Source organism: Xiphophorus couchianus, chromosome 17, assembly GCF_001444195.1.
Source record: "Xiphophorus couchianus chromosome 17, X_couchianus-1.0, whole genome shotgun sequence".
NCBI lineage: Eukaryota > Metazoa > Chordata > Actinopteri > Cyprinodontiformes > Poeciliidae > Xiphophorus > Xiphophorus couchianus.
In genome coordinates this window covers 17,974,650-17,988,459 of record NC_040244.1, presented here as the reverse complement: position 1 = coordinate 17,988,459, position 13,810 = coordinate 17,974,650, and the positions used below count along the sequence as shown (strand labels likewise).

At 39.1% G+C, this 13,810-nt stretch overlaps 1 protein-coding gene across 2 annotated transcripts in view; it reads left to right on the top strand.

The window, feature by feature from the left end:
* Positions 1-13,810, top strand: part of cog5 (component of oligomeric golgi complex 5) — an 83,685-nt gene that overhangs the window by 33,995 nt on the left and 35,880 nt on the right. For both annotated transcript variants that reach the window (XM_028043544.1, XM_028043543.1), the window contains exon 8: positions 5,722-5,852. In XM_028043544.1, the coding sequence (XP_027899345.1) occupies positions 5,722-5,852 (131 nt within the window). The remainder of the gene's footprint in view (positions 1-5,721; positions 5,853-13,810) is intronic.

Here is a 13,810-nt window from a genome sequence, read left to right as displayed (position 1 = left end):
AATAACTTATATTTTACTGTCACTCCTGCACTTTATATTTTATATTCATATTTTATATTGTATTTTATTTTATTCTGGAGTAACCTCACAACATTGGAAGCTCAAAACATTGTCCTGAGCCGTATGCAACGAAATTTCGTTCTGTATACACCCTGTGCATGCAAAATGACAATAAAGTCAGTCTAAGTCTAAGTTTTTAGATTATTTTTTTTCAGCACTAGAGACCTTTATTAGCAGTTGCCATCCGGGAAATGGGTGGCAAGAAAATCGGGAAAGAGATGCAACAAAGATCCTAGAGTCAGGAATTGAACTCAGGATGGTGGCGTCAAGAACCACAGACTCTGCATGTGGGGCACTCGCTCTGCCTCTCATCTTAAGCCACTCTTGAAGAATTTTATGATGTCTTATTTTCTGCTTTTGTTAGTCCTAATTGTAGTATTTAATTCTATGTATATTCTGATTTAATTTGTGTTGCATATTATTCTGTTCTTCAGTCTTGAGAATGACAAAGTGGAATCAGCAGGTCAGACCTCAAAGAAAAGCAGTAATTGATCATCGCATCTCTCGTCTCAGCAGACTGTTCAGTGTCTTTCCTCATTTCTGACTAGTTTTTGCAAAATGTTACTCTGGGTTCCAAAATCTGTAGATATCAATTATATGAAGCACAGTCAAGGAACCATCTCACAATTTGGTACTACAACATTCTTCATAGGAGTGGAGTGTGTTATGATTGGAATTTGATGGTGGTAGATGGAAGATCTACAGTACTGAGAATACTGAGTGGGTTGTATAACACATTATTGGTATATTACTAACCTATCATACAAATTGGGTTACTACAACCAAATGTGTCATTTGCAGTTCTTAATGTTAGCAAACGCCTTAAGTTAAGTTTATTATTTTCTACTCACTTTTTTAAGTGTCTTTTGGATTTTTTAGCCATCGTGCCACTGATTGTTGTTCCCCTGCTTAGTTCAGTGCTTTCTTGGAAAAGTGGGACTATTTCTTGCTAAGTGTAGAATTGTCCTCTTTTGGACCACAAGGCAAACTACACTTTGGCTTGTGGCAAAGTGTGAACATTCAGCTGTTCAGAGATTTGTGCCCTTTGGTTGACTGATAACTAATAATGCTACTAAAAATAATTTTATTTATTTTTTATATTAACATTTTTATTGAGAAAGGACATTACATCACAATGATATAATTATATTGATTTCATTCTCATTTTTACACTCAGTTTTCATACTTTTTTCCTTGACAGAAAAATAACAACAAAAAGACAAAACCAACAAAAAACGACCACTAAAAAGTAATTTTACCACCAAGATTATCCTGCAGGTGGACAAGAACTTTCTTTCTCTCCTGCTAATTTGAAGCATGCCAGTGTATATGGGAGGCTGAGATTATTGGTAATCTGAGTCACTGCATTCTCAATTCATTCCCTTACTACATAGAGTAAGGCACATCTGTGCCAGAGCTCTGCCTATGCCCTGGGAAATGTCTCCTCATAACCAGAGGTCTGTGTCGTCTCCTTTTGGCATGCATGACTATGCACAGCATTGTGAGCAGTGAGCACATTATGACACAAATCAGAAAAGACCAACTCACACAAAGACTTCTTCACAGAGCTCAGCTGTTCCATCTTTATATCTGCTAGGCTTGGTAAATAGCCAGTAGCTTTGGACAGATTGCTTTTGAATATGTGGTGTCTGCACAATACTTCAGTCCTTCACCTGTATAAGAATAGTATATCTTTCTTCCTTTGTGTTAGGTGTACTATAGACCTGAAATGTAAAAAGAATCGATTCAGATGCTACAATTAGCAGAAAAAAAACATCATCAAACTATTTAATGCAAGATAATTTTAGGGTTTTTTGTTGTCTTTTCATTCTGAATTATTTGTGGTGGCCAATTTGTTCATCTTCTGATGAGCTTTATGGAGATGTTGATTTCATTTTACAGAAGGTTTAGGTACCAACCCGTAGTGCCAAAAGTACTAGTGCCTGCTTTAGTCACCATGGTAATGCCAGCAAACTGGGTTGACCTAAACCACACAGAGAATCTCAGGGCTGTTGTCAAGTAGTCCATTGGCCAGAGGCCAAAGTTTCACTTTTTGGTCCACTTCAGGAGGAAAATGAGACATCAGAACCAACAGTTCAGACGAGCTGAAGACTGTAATTAAATAACATAGTCTTCCTGAATGCCCCAGCAGTGCGAGCTGTGGCAAGAAGGTTTGCTGTGTCTGTCAGCGTAGTGTCCAGAAGCTGGAGGCGCTACCAGGAGACAGGCCAGTACACCAGGAGACGTGGAGGAGGCCGTAGGAGGGCAACAACCCAGCAGCAGGACCGCTACCTCCGCCTTTGTGCAAGAAGGAACAGGAGGAGTAATATATATATTACATGGACAGATCATTTATTAAGTGAAAACTTCAAACATATTTTCTTTTTGACCATCATGATAGGAGGTTGTACGGGTTCTGTACAATTCTCCCATTATTAATTTTTTTAATCATGTCTATTGTTCATATTAAAACTGACATTGCTTTAGTTTTAAGTCCTGTGCTGCATATTACTTTTGCACGCCAGAGCTTTGCTTCTGTGTATTTCCAACCTCTTGTTTTTTTACTTGACTTGCAGTGCAGGGAAGTATACTGTCAAACATTTTCAGATGAGAGAGGAGTGATCCCCTTTTTGAGGTTCATTTGCATTTAATCTTTTTTCTTGTGAAATTCTGTGCTATGACGCTACCAAAGAGCACCAGTCATCTTAATGCAGCAAAGTTTAATCTGAGTCAGTTTTCTACTTTAATTTCAGCCATGTGACCTGCTGAAACCTCAAATTATTTTATTTTATCTAACCTTTATTTAACCAGGTGAGTTATTAAGAACAAATTCTTAGTTGCAATAGTGACCTGGTGTAGAGGAAAGAACAAAGGTGTTTGTGTAGCAACCAGACTGTACTTTAAGCCAGAACTGGGAGTGTACAGCATACTTAGAAATATCAGTATACAGCCAAACCAGTTCCATGATTGACTCGGCTCCCTTCAGTTTCTTTTCTATTAACCCACAACAAACATCATCTCAAACCGCTATTGCAGTTGAAAAAAATCAATCATGCAAACAGACCCAAAGTCACTGATGACCCCAGAGTCCACGTTTGACATCATAGCTGGACCCCTTTGTAATGGACAGATCAGTGGTATTGCTGAACCATATCAGCTGCGAGTTTAGTCTACTACTCCAACATCAAAAATAGGCCCGATTAGGGCATGGAAGTGGTGCAGGGATAAAGCGTGACCCATGTAAGGAAGTCTTAGTCTTCAATGTGGCTGCCGCAGGTTTGAGTCCCGGCCTGATGATCTTTACCGCATGTCTTCCCCTTCCTTCATAACTCACTTTTCTGTCTGACAACTTTCAAATAAATAACTCTTGTAAAAAAAAAAAAAAAAACTAAAAGGTTGTAGATTACCGTAGTAATACTCACCGGCTTGTTGCTTAGTGTCTGTTATTCACATTGTAATAGTGTGTCCATGTTCTGGTCTGCCTGGCCTGCTGTCCTCACACACACCACCTCATGTATTGCTGCATGAACATTCAGGTTTCTCTCTTTTCTGGTTAAAGTTCTAATAGCATAATGTTTGTTAGTTAACAACAGCATCAATGTTAATTTTAGCAGTTTGTCTATGATGCTACATTTTCAGATGCTCATTGTTTAATAGACATTGTTTAATAGGCTCATTATACTGGTGGAATACAATCAACTGATTGTCCACTGCAATATTTTCCTGCGAGTTAGGCCAGTATATATGGGCCAGTTTATACCATTCCAGATGGTATAAAGCTAGAGTGACAGTAGGTGGAGAAACAATGCAGGGGAAAAGGCAGGTGAAATGTTTAACAGGCTGTCAGAAGTGCTATGTGCTTCTTTGAAATAAGTGTTGTTGACAAATCTGTCAAGCTGACTTGTCCTGCTGTCATCTTCTCTGTCAGTAGGATGAAATATGATAATTTAATCACAAAGAAGACATGTTGATGAAGTACCAGAGTATCATTTGAACAATAGTTGACTAAACATTTTTGTACAAGTACACTTTACAGTTTGAAGATGTAAATGCCTGGTTCTCAAATTGTCCCTCTACAAATCTGGGTCAAGTTTGTTTTTGTTTTTTTCTTGAAAGGGTTAAACACTATCGATGCATAAAAAAGTGCATTTTTATGCATTTTTATGAAAGATCATTTATTTATATCTGGCCTCTAAAAGGTTCCTAATTTAAGCAAGGCCTGAAGTATAGAAAACATAGGCTGCTCAGTTGAAGGTTTCTTTCTGTGAAAAGAAAGCTAGTTCTTCCCACCGTCATCTTATTCTTCTTTAGGAGGAGGAATTGCTCTACAGACAATGACTGGCTGATATCAACTGGCCATATCAACTGGACCTTCTTCCTTATTTATTTATAAAGCCCCATTCAAACACAAAGCAAGGAAAAGAGCTTTAGAGGAAATTGAACAAAAGACTTAAAGAGTTTTAATAGGTGTACCGTCCTAGTGTGTGTTTGGGTGCATCTTGCAGGCAGAACTGCCTTAATTCTGTATCATATAGATTCAACCAAAGTGTCAGGCATATTCCTCAGACATCTTGCTCCATATATTAACGTGATATTGTCTCACAGTTGCTGATCTGTCTTCTGTGCATTCATGATGTAGTCCCACTCCCACTACATCCCAAATCCAGATTCTTGGACTTGGATCTGGTGAGTGTGGAGAACACTGGACTACAGTGATCTCACTGTTGTGTACTACAGTAGATATGATCAGAACTTTGTGACATGTTGCATTGTCCTACTGGAATTAAGCATCAGAAGATGGGTCCACAGTGGTCATAAACTGATGGGCACAGCAATGATACTCAGGTAGGCTCTGGCAGGGTTAAACGATGCATAGTTGGTACTAATGAGTCTAGAGTCTGCCATGAAGATACTGTTACCACCACCAGCTTGAACTGTTGATAGAAGATTGGATTGATCCATGTCTTCATGTTGTTTACACCAGATTCCACATAACAGCAATGATTTTTCCAACCTGCTGTTGGTGAGCCTGTTTGAATTTTAGTCTCAGCTTCCTGTTCTTTTCTGACAGCAGTGGTACCAGGGGCCTCATGTATAAATCAGAGCCTGATCTGACCCAACTAAAGAGCTTTGACTATAGGCCTGAGTCCGAAGTAAACCTGATAATATTTTAATCAAGATTTTACTGTTTTGTGGAGCGTGCTGTGGTGGCGCAGGGGGTTAGTACGCCCCACGTTTGGAGGCCTTAGTCCTCGACGCGGACGTTGCGGGTTTGACTCCCAGTCCCGGCAACCTTTGCTGCATGTCCTCCCCCCTCTCCTCGCCCCCTTTTTTGTCTGACTACTGTCGCAAAAAATACGAGCCACTAGGGCCGCAACAACTCTTCGGAGAAAAAAAAGATTTTATTACTTTGGTTTTCAGACCACATTAGAGTAAGAGCTTCCATCTCCTTTTTGTTATAACTGTAAATCTTCAGGGATGTGTGATTGATAGATTGAAGCAGGGCTGTGTACAAATTAGTTGTGCAGGTTGCTGCACTTGTTATAGTCTAATTAACTTTTGCATCTTTCTTTCCTCTCTCTATTAAATCCAAATTCTGCTTCACCACATTTAGACGCCAAAATGTACAAATTAATCACCATTTTCTTTTTTCTATTCCAGACTACTTGTCTCAAGGTGTGGATCTGAGCGGTATAGAGGTGATCGAGAATGATCTGCTGCTGATCAGCAGAGCTAGGCTGGAGGTGGAGAACCAAGCCAAGAGACTACTGGAGCAGGGCATGGAGATCCAGGTACTTTATAAAGTGCTACTCCACTAAGAAGTTCAATGTCTAAAGGATGAAAGAATCCACCAATAATGTGTTTGTTAAAGTAGGTGAAGAAAACATCAAAAAACAATTAAATTGTCTTGTGACCTGCTTACTTTGTGAACTGATGAATACTAACGAGAGTGAACTCCCACATGTAAATGCACAAGCCAACCTAATCACCCCAGCAGCCCTGTTGTCCCACCCAGCTGCTGTCTCTACTCTCTGGGTGTGAAGGCTTCTACTCAACTCCTTCAGCTGATTCATTCAAACTAAAATTCTCATAGGCTTGGTTCATATTCGAAAATATTAAAGGAAATAAAAGTTAGCTGTTGCAAAGAATATTTTTAATGAAATGTCTGTGTATTTTATTGCTTAAAGCAAAAGAACACCATGGGCTCCTTGGTGCTCTGTAATATAAATGTACAATAGAGCTTTTATGTGGATTTCCTTCACTTTCCCTTGAAGGAAAGTGTGTATGTTTGACAGGCTGTTTAATGTTCATGTTGCTGCTGACATGCTGTGCTTTTGTCCTCCAGTCTCTGTGTAGGTGTTGAGCAGGTCCACATTCAGCGATATTAACATTTAGAAAATAAAAGCAAATGTAATGGAAAACATTTCAATACATCTACTTATCTATCTCCTTCCAATGAGTCTTTCAAAGTGAGGGTTTTAATTTATTGGTTAAGATTAGGAATGTGCGATATACAGTATATGGCCTGCAATAGAGATGTGTAGTCTACCAGCTAACCGAGGTCATTTGCATCAAAACAGAGCAATCGGGAAGCACAAGCCAACTGAGAGCTCGTTAAAAAGGCTGGTACCAAACATAAATGATCACGACCTGGTTCAAGTTATTAAATTAATTTTTAAATTGTGCTGTAGGTATGTGCATAGGTGAGGGAGATGGGGGCTTGAGGTCCTGCCCCTTTCATCTTTGATGTACTAAGTGACCTTTTTTTGACTTTTTGTTCTTACTTTTTTAGCAAGAATAGTAATTTAGCAAATTAAATTGATCTGACTGCCCTCAGTCAAATAATGTTTATTAACCAATTTTTATCCTTGACATGCTTCTGCCTTCAGTTGTCCCAGATCCACGGTAGGGAGAAGTGTGCATGCAGAATGGGTTCCTGCAACTACCAAATTATGGACAAAAATTTTCTTTCCACATTGAAGTTACAAAAAAACTTTCATTTATTTACTTTCCTAACGGTCTTAGCAGTAGTAGGGAAAACCCCTCCTCGCAAACACAGAAATGGTTTAACTGCAGAGAAAACGTCTGACGTAGAGTTAATCAGGCTGCCCTAGTTCTGTACTAAATCCCAGTTGCGCTACAGGCAAGTCAGGGAAAAAGTTCTGCTCTGGTTCTGCTCTGATATGAGAAAACGGTACTGTGACTGTCGCTGCGACACTAGTCAAAACTCACGTATCGCCCAATTAAAATATTATAGTAATACACAAGTCAAACTCTCAGAACATTTCACAGTATCCCTTTTGTCTTGGGAGTGTATGATCATAAAATAAATATGACCATGTGGTCATATTTAGGAGAATATGACCATAAAAAGTAACTTATTCAAAAAAGTCTTGAAGAAATTGAGAGGGAAATTGAGAATATCAAGGAGTGGACAAAGGACAAGGCATCCACGTGTGTGTGTTTTTACTGTGCGTCAAATTCTGCTAAATAGTAAAAATATTGATACTTCTTTTTTGATTGACTTTTCTTTATCCACTGGGAACTCCAACCTCAGATACCTGAATCACAGAGAAGACTTTGTGATTCAGGAGTGTCTCTGTCATGTTTATTCAGATATGACACTTCAGATAAACACATGCATATACAGTATGTAGAGCATACACACAGAGACTACTTTTCCCATTAGTCAAGGGACTTCTTTGAGTATCTTATGTAAGCATTTGGGTCGTGTCTCTGTGGGGATTAGTTTCACCTCAGTGCTCTGCTGTTTCCAGCACAAACCCTGTAGGCCATCTGTTGATGGGGGTCCAGGTGACCCAGAAATCCAAATCTTGCTTGTTTGTTGTCATCTCCATACATCTAGACCCTCCCCATCTGTCAAAAACAAACAAAAACCAAACTGTAGTTTTAGGTAGTAACAATAGAGGAAATGTTCTTCCTTAGCCTAGCCATTCCCTAACCCTAACCCTAATCCTATGGCCAACTTGAAATCTGTACCATTTCAGGCCAAAGTCATATATATATAATGGTTGGTTTCGGGCTTCTGTGGTGCATTTTAAATTAGCCTACAATAAATCCAGCATAGAGAAAGGTGAACAAGAATACACAATATAAAGATTGGTTAATGTAGATATTATAGTCTAAATAGGAGATACAGTAGTTTACCCTGTTGAGGAAAGAAAGTAAAGTGCAGAAGTTAGACTGTAACAAGCGTAGCACAGTGCTGAATCAATGTGCATGTGACTCCACTCTGCTCCCATCAATCATGCAACCCTGAATATTCACACTTGACTCACCCTGCAGTTAAAACAAGTGACAAAATGGAGCTGGAAGATGTTAAACTAAAGCTAAAAATGAGAGAAGTTACACTTCCAAGCCAGCAGAGAGCAAAGTCAGAGGTCTTGACATATTTTAAACTGGTAGCAGTTTAAAATATGTCGAGATTACTTTGATCAAAGGTCTCTAATCAGAGTTAACGAGTCAGGTTAGATCAGGCTTGGACAAGGTGTACATGTGCTCTGGCCATGTTGAATTTTTTTAGGCCTCATCTTAAAAAGAAAAAACAAAACAGAACAAAAAGCACAGCCAGGCCTAGAGAAAATATGGCCAACTGTTGGAAAATGATTAGTTTTGAAAGAGTTTGACAGCATTAGATTTAGAAGACTTGGCTACCAGATATAAGGCACAAAATAGAACTGGTTGGCCGGCATTCAGTATATGAAGGACCAGCTGATGGCTTCGGAAAATTCCAAAAGCTTCAATTGGAGACCTATTTTAGCGCTTCGTCCAAACTATGAAAAGCCTGATGGTGGACCTCCGTGTCCATGAGAGCTGTTAACTGAAACACATTCTGTCTGAGCGCCCACATAAAAAGTAATAGTCAGGAGTTATAGCATTATTTTCTAATAAAGTTGCTAAGTTTCAACTTTATGATAAACTGGTTGTAGGTCAGCATCTTTGTTGAGGCCAGTAGAGTAGATTTGAGGTATGCTTGGCGGGCCATGCATTTGGGACGTGGGCCTTCAGTGGAGATTTACCAATTTAATCCACCACTATAACACTACACTGTTAAAAAAGAAGTCTCTAATTCATGGTAAAATGCCGGCAGCTGTGGTTGCCAGAATTTTACCGTATTTAGGCCTGTCACGATAACAAATATTGCTGAACGATTAATTGTCTCAAAAATTATTGTGATAAACGATAATATTGTTTGAAGACCTTTTTACACTGATTGACGTAATAATTCATGCGATTTCCTGCCAAAGATAGATACACTTTGTTTTCAAAAGAAAACTTAACACTGGAACTGATAAACAAAATAAACAAAACAACCAAAAACAAAAAGGATTCTCAGTCTCCATTAACAAAAAACACACTTGAAAAAAAACTAAACACCATAAAGCCAAAGTGGAAATAAATACTGCATTCAACCTAAAGAGTGCAGATCATGAAGTCTGTATATTATGTTGCCCTTCAGTAATAATTAGATTTAAATAGAGAAGATGGGCACATCGACTACCTGATGCAATAGTTCACACTACAGATTTTTTGCTCCTATTTTTCCCCTTACAACAATCTTAAAACGTTGGTCTTTCTAAGATTGTGTGGTGTGTTATGGTAGATCATCGTGGCCGCTCCGATCTAAATCAGGGGTTTTCCCCGACTGGGATTGTTAACGCAGCCTGTTGAATGTGACAGGTTTTAAAATTAGTTAACTGGACTTGTAGCCATTATTTTGTGCCCATTGTTGGACACCACAAGGCAGGAATGAACCCGATCGAACAGTTATATTTCTGTCGGCTAATGTGTGACCTGTCAGGTTTTGAAAATGGGCCGACAATCGGCTGGCAGCTCTAAGATCGTGTCGTGCGCCGCTGGGCTTTACACTAAGGAAATCAGGAAGGGAGGGGGGGGTCAGTGGAGAGCACCGGAGTTGAGCCTTTTTTCATTCAGTGTCATTAACAGAAAAAGAAAAAGGCCGGAAGAGACGATAACGCCTATAATTAAAATGACATCGATAGTTTTAATTTATCGTACGATTAATTGATTTATCGTTTATCGCGACAGGCCTAGTGATAAACGATAATATTGTTTGAAGACCATTTTAATCTGATATAATGGTAATGACATAATAATGCAAGCACATCCTGCCAAAAATAAATACACTTTATTTTCAAAAGAACACTTAACACTGGAACTGGTAAACAAAATAAACAAAACAACCAAAATTAAAAATAATATGGACTCTTAGTCTCCATTAACAAAGAAATGCGCTTGAATAAAAACTAAACCACATAAAACCAAAGTGGAAATAAAAACTACATTCAACCAAAAGAGAGCAGATTATGAAGTCTGTATACTATATTGCCCTCCAATAATCATTAGATTTAGATAGAGAAATCCATATCCAACTACCTGATGCAATAGTTCACTCCTCTGTTACACTAAGGAAATAAGGAAGGGAGGGATTAGTGGAGTTTACTAGAGTTGAGCCTTTTTTCATCCAGTGTCCATAGAGAAAAAGACAGGAAGAAACTATAAAGCCGATAAATTAAAATGAGGTTAATAATTTTCATTTATCATGCGATTAATTGATTTTTTTGTTTACTGCGGCAGGCCTTGCTGTATTTATACTTTGTTGTTTTTTTTACAGGGTACAATTATATAAGCCTCCAATAAGTCTCACCCTAAGTAAACAACAAAAATGCAATATAACAAGGTCTGGTATTACAAAGGTTTGTTCATCAACAACTGTATTGGAGTGATTGGATTTCAGGCCCACTACTCAAAATGCGCCATTTAGACCACACACACTCACACCTATGGAGAACTTAGAGAGACCAATTAACTTGACAGTCATGTTTTTGGGCTGTGGGAGGAAGCCGGAGAACCCAGCATGCACAGGGCAAGAACATGCAAACTCCATGCAGAAAGACCCCGGGCCGGGAATCGAACCCAGGACCTTCTTGCTGCAAGACAACAGTGCTACCAACTGCGCCACTGTACAGCCCCTAACTGCATTATGTCCAAATAAACACAGAGAAAAGACAGCTAAGATCTTATTACGGAGATTTTCTTCTGATATATATATATATATATATATATATATATATATATATATATATATATATATATGTATACAGTCATGGCCAAAAGTATTGAGAATGACACAAATATTATATTTTCACATGATCTGCTGCCCTCTGGTTTTCATGTGTGTATGTCAGATGTTGTCATCACATACAGAAATACAATTGCAATCATATTATGAGTAACAAACGCTTTTAATGACAGTTAGAATGAGTTAATGCAGCAAGTCAATATTTGCAGTGTTGACCCCTCTTCTTCAGGACCTCTGCAATTCTCCCTGGCATGCTCTCAATCAATTTCTGGACCAAATCCTGACTGATAGCAGTCCATTCTTGCACAATCAATGCTTGCATTTTGTCAGAATTCCTAGTTTTTCGTTTGTCCACCCGTCTTTTGATGATTGACCACAAGTTTTCAATAGGATTAAGATCAGGGGAATTTCCAGGCCATGGACCCAAAATCTCTATGTTTTGTTCCCTGAGCCAGTTAGATATCACCTTTGCTTTATGGCAAGGTGCTCCATCATGCTGGAAAAGGCATTGTTCATCACCAAACTGCTCTTGGACGGTTGGGAGAAGTTGCTCTTGGAGGACATTCTGGTACCATTTGTTAAGGAAATATGGCTATTTTTTGATTGTTTAATATAGTTAAGCTAATGCCATGTGCGTTTAAGTAGATCAACATTCCTATTTGGACAAAGGATAAGCTGAGGCAAGGTAAAAGGTCAGAGATAAACAGTCTCCTGGCAGGGCTGTAACTTAGAGCAGCCATAAAATACTATGCTCTTGAAAGGCTTTAAATTAGTAGGCCATAAAGAATATCTTCCTCGGCTCACAGGTCAGAGGTTGGGGGTTTCCCAGGAGCTCAGAGTTGCATCTGGACTTGATCACAGCTTAGGAATCTTGGAAACACTTAGGTTTAATTTCTGATACACCTTTTTAATATTGGTAGCAATAGTGTGTTAGATTAAAGTATATTACCCAAGCTACAAGTACTAATCTAGTAAATGGAATGTATTTGAAAATGTACTAACTATGACAATATCGGAATCAAAAGGGAATGATTTGAATGTTATGTTTCACAGGTTGAAAAAGACTTCTATCTCATTATTGTTTGTGATAAGGCAAAGATTCAAATCTTTGGAGAAGCTGACTGCAGAGGAGCAAGATAGGTTTTGTGAAAATAACTTATAACTTTAATAACTAAAATGACTCTTGATATTTGTCATTAAAACTCAGGGGAAGGTCTAAGTTTTTCCAAGGTAGCTCTTGGTTGGTCAAAACAGGGGTACGCCCTATTTGCATATATTAACAAAGAGAAACGCCTTCACTAGAAAAGGGAATGCGCAACAATAAGAATTCAGACAACTGCCCTGTTTTGCTTTTAAGCAACCAGCTGTCTCCAAAGGCGCCTTTGTTCTTTTCTTTTAATTCTTTTGTCTCAGGTAAAGAATGTACTTCTTTGTACTCTGAAGTTTCTTGTTAAATTCATGCGGTGTTTTCTATTGAATTAAACTCTATATCTCTGTGACGTCATCGCGCCTCGCCGTCTGCTTTCCAGCCGTGACGACATCCGCTCGGGACCCGGGCTAACAGGAGGAAAAGAGAGCCATGCTTTTTCCAAATTTTAAGCTAACCTAATAAATTTCCTCCTTAATACATTCTTTATTCATGGCTGTGTTTTTAGGTAAGACTGTGAGAGAGCCGACTCCCTTGGCTGAGAAGCAACCCCACACATGAATGGTTTCAGGATGCTTTACAGTTGGCATGAGACAAGACTGGTGGTAGCACTCACCTTGTCTTCTCCGAACAAGCTGTTTTCCAGATGTCCCAAACAATCGGAAAGGGGATTCATCAGAGAAAATGACTTTACCCCAGTCCTCAGCAGTCCACTCCCTGTACCTTTTGCAGAATATCAGTCTGTCCCTGATGTTTTTCCTGGAGATAAGTGGCTTCTTTGCTGCCCTCCTTGAGACCAGGCCTTGCTCCAAGAGTCTCCGCCTCACAGTGAGTGCAGATGCACTCACACCTGCCTGCTGCCATTCCTGAGCAAGCTCTGCACTGCTGGTAGCCCGATCCCGCAGCTGAAACACTTTTAAGAGACGGTCCTGACGCTTGCTGGTCTTTCTTGGGCGCCCTGGAGCCTTTTTGGCAACAATGGAACCTCTCTCCTTGAAGTTCTTGATGATGCGATAGATTGTTGACTGAGGTGCAATCTTTCTAGCTGCGATTTTTTTTCCTGTTAGGCCATTTTTGTGCAGTGCAATGATGACTGCACGTGTTTCTTTCGAGGTAACCATGGTTCACAGAAGAGAAACAATGATGCCAAGCACCAGCCTCTTTTTAAAGTGTCCAGTGGTGTTATTCTTACTTAATCATGACAGATTGATCTCCAGCCCTGTCCTCATCACCACCCACACCTGTGTTAATGAAGCAATCACTGAAACGATGTTAGCTGGTCCTTTTAAGGCAGGGCTGCAATGAAGTTGAAATGTGTTTTGGGGGATAAAGTTCATTTTCTAGGCAAATATTGACTTTGCAATTAATTGCTGTTACGCTGATCACTCTTTATAACATTCTGGAGTATATGCAAATTGCTGTTATAAAAACTGAAGCAGTAGACTTTGTAAATATTAACATTTGAATCATTCTCAAAA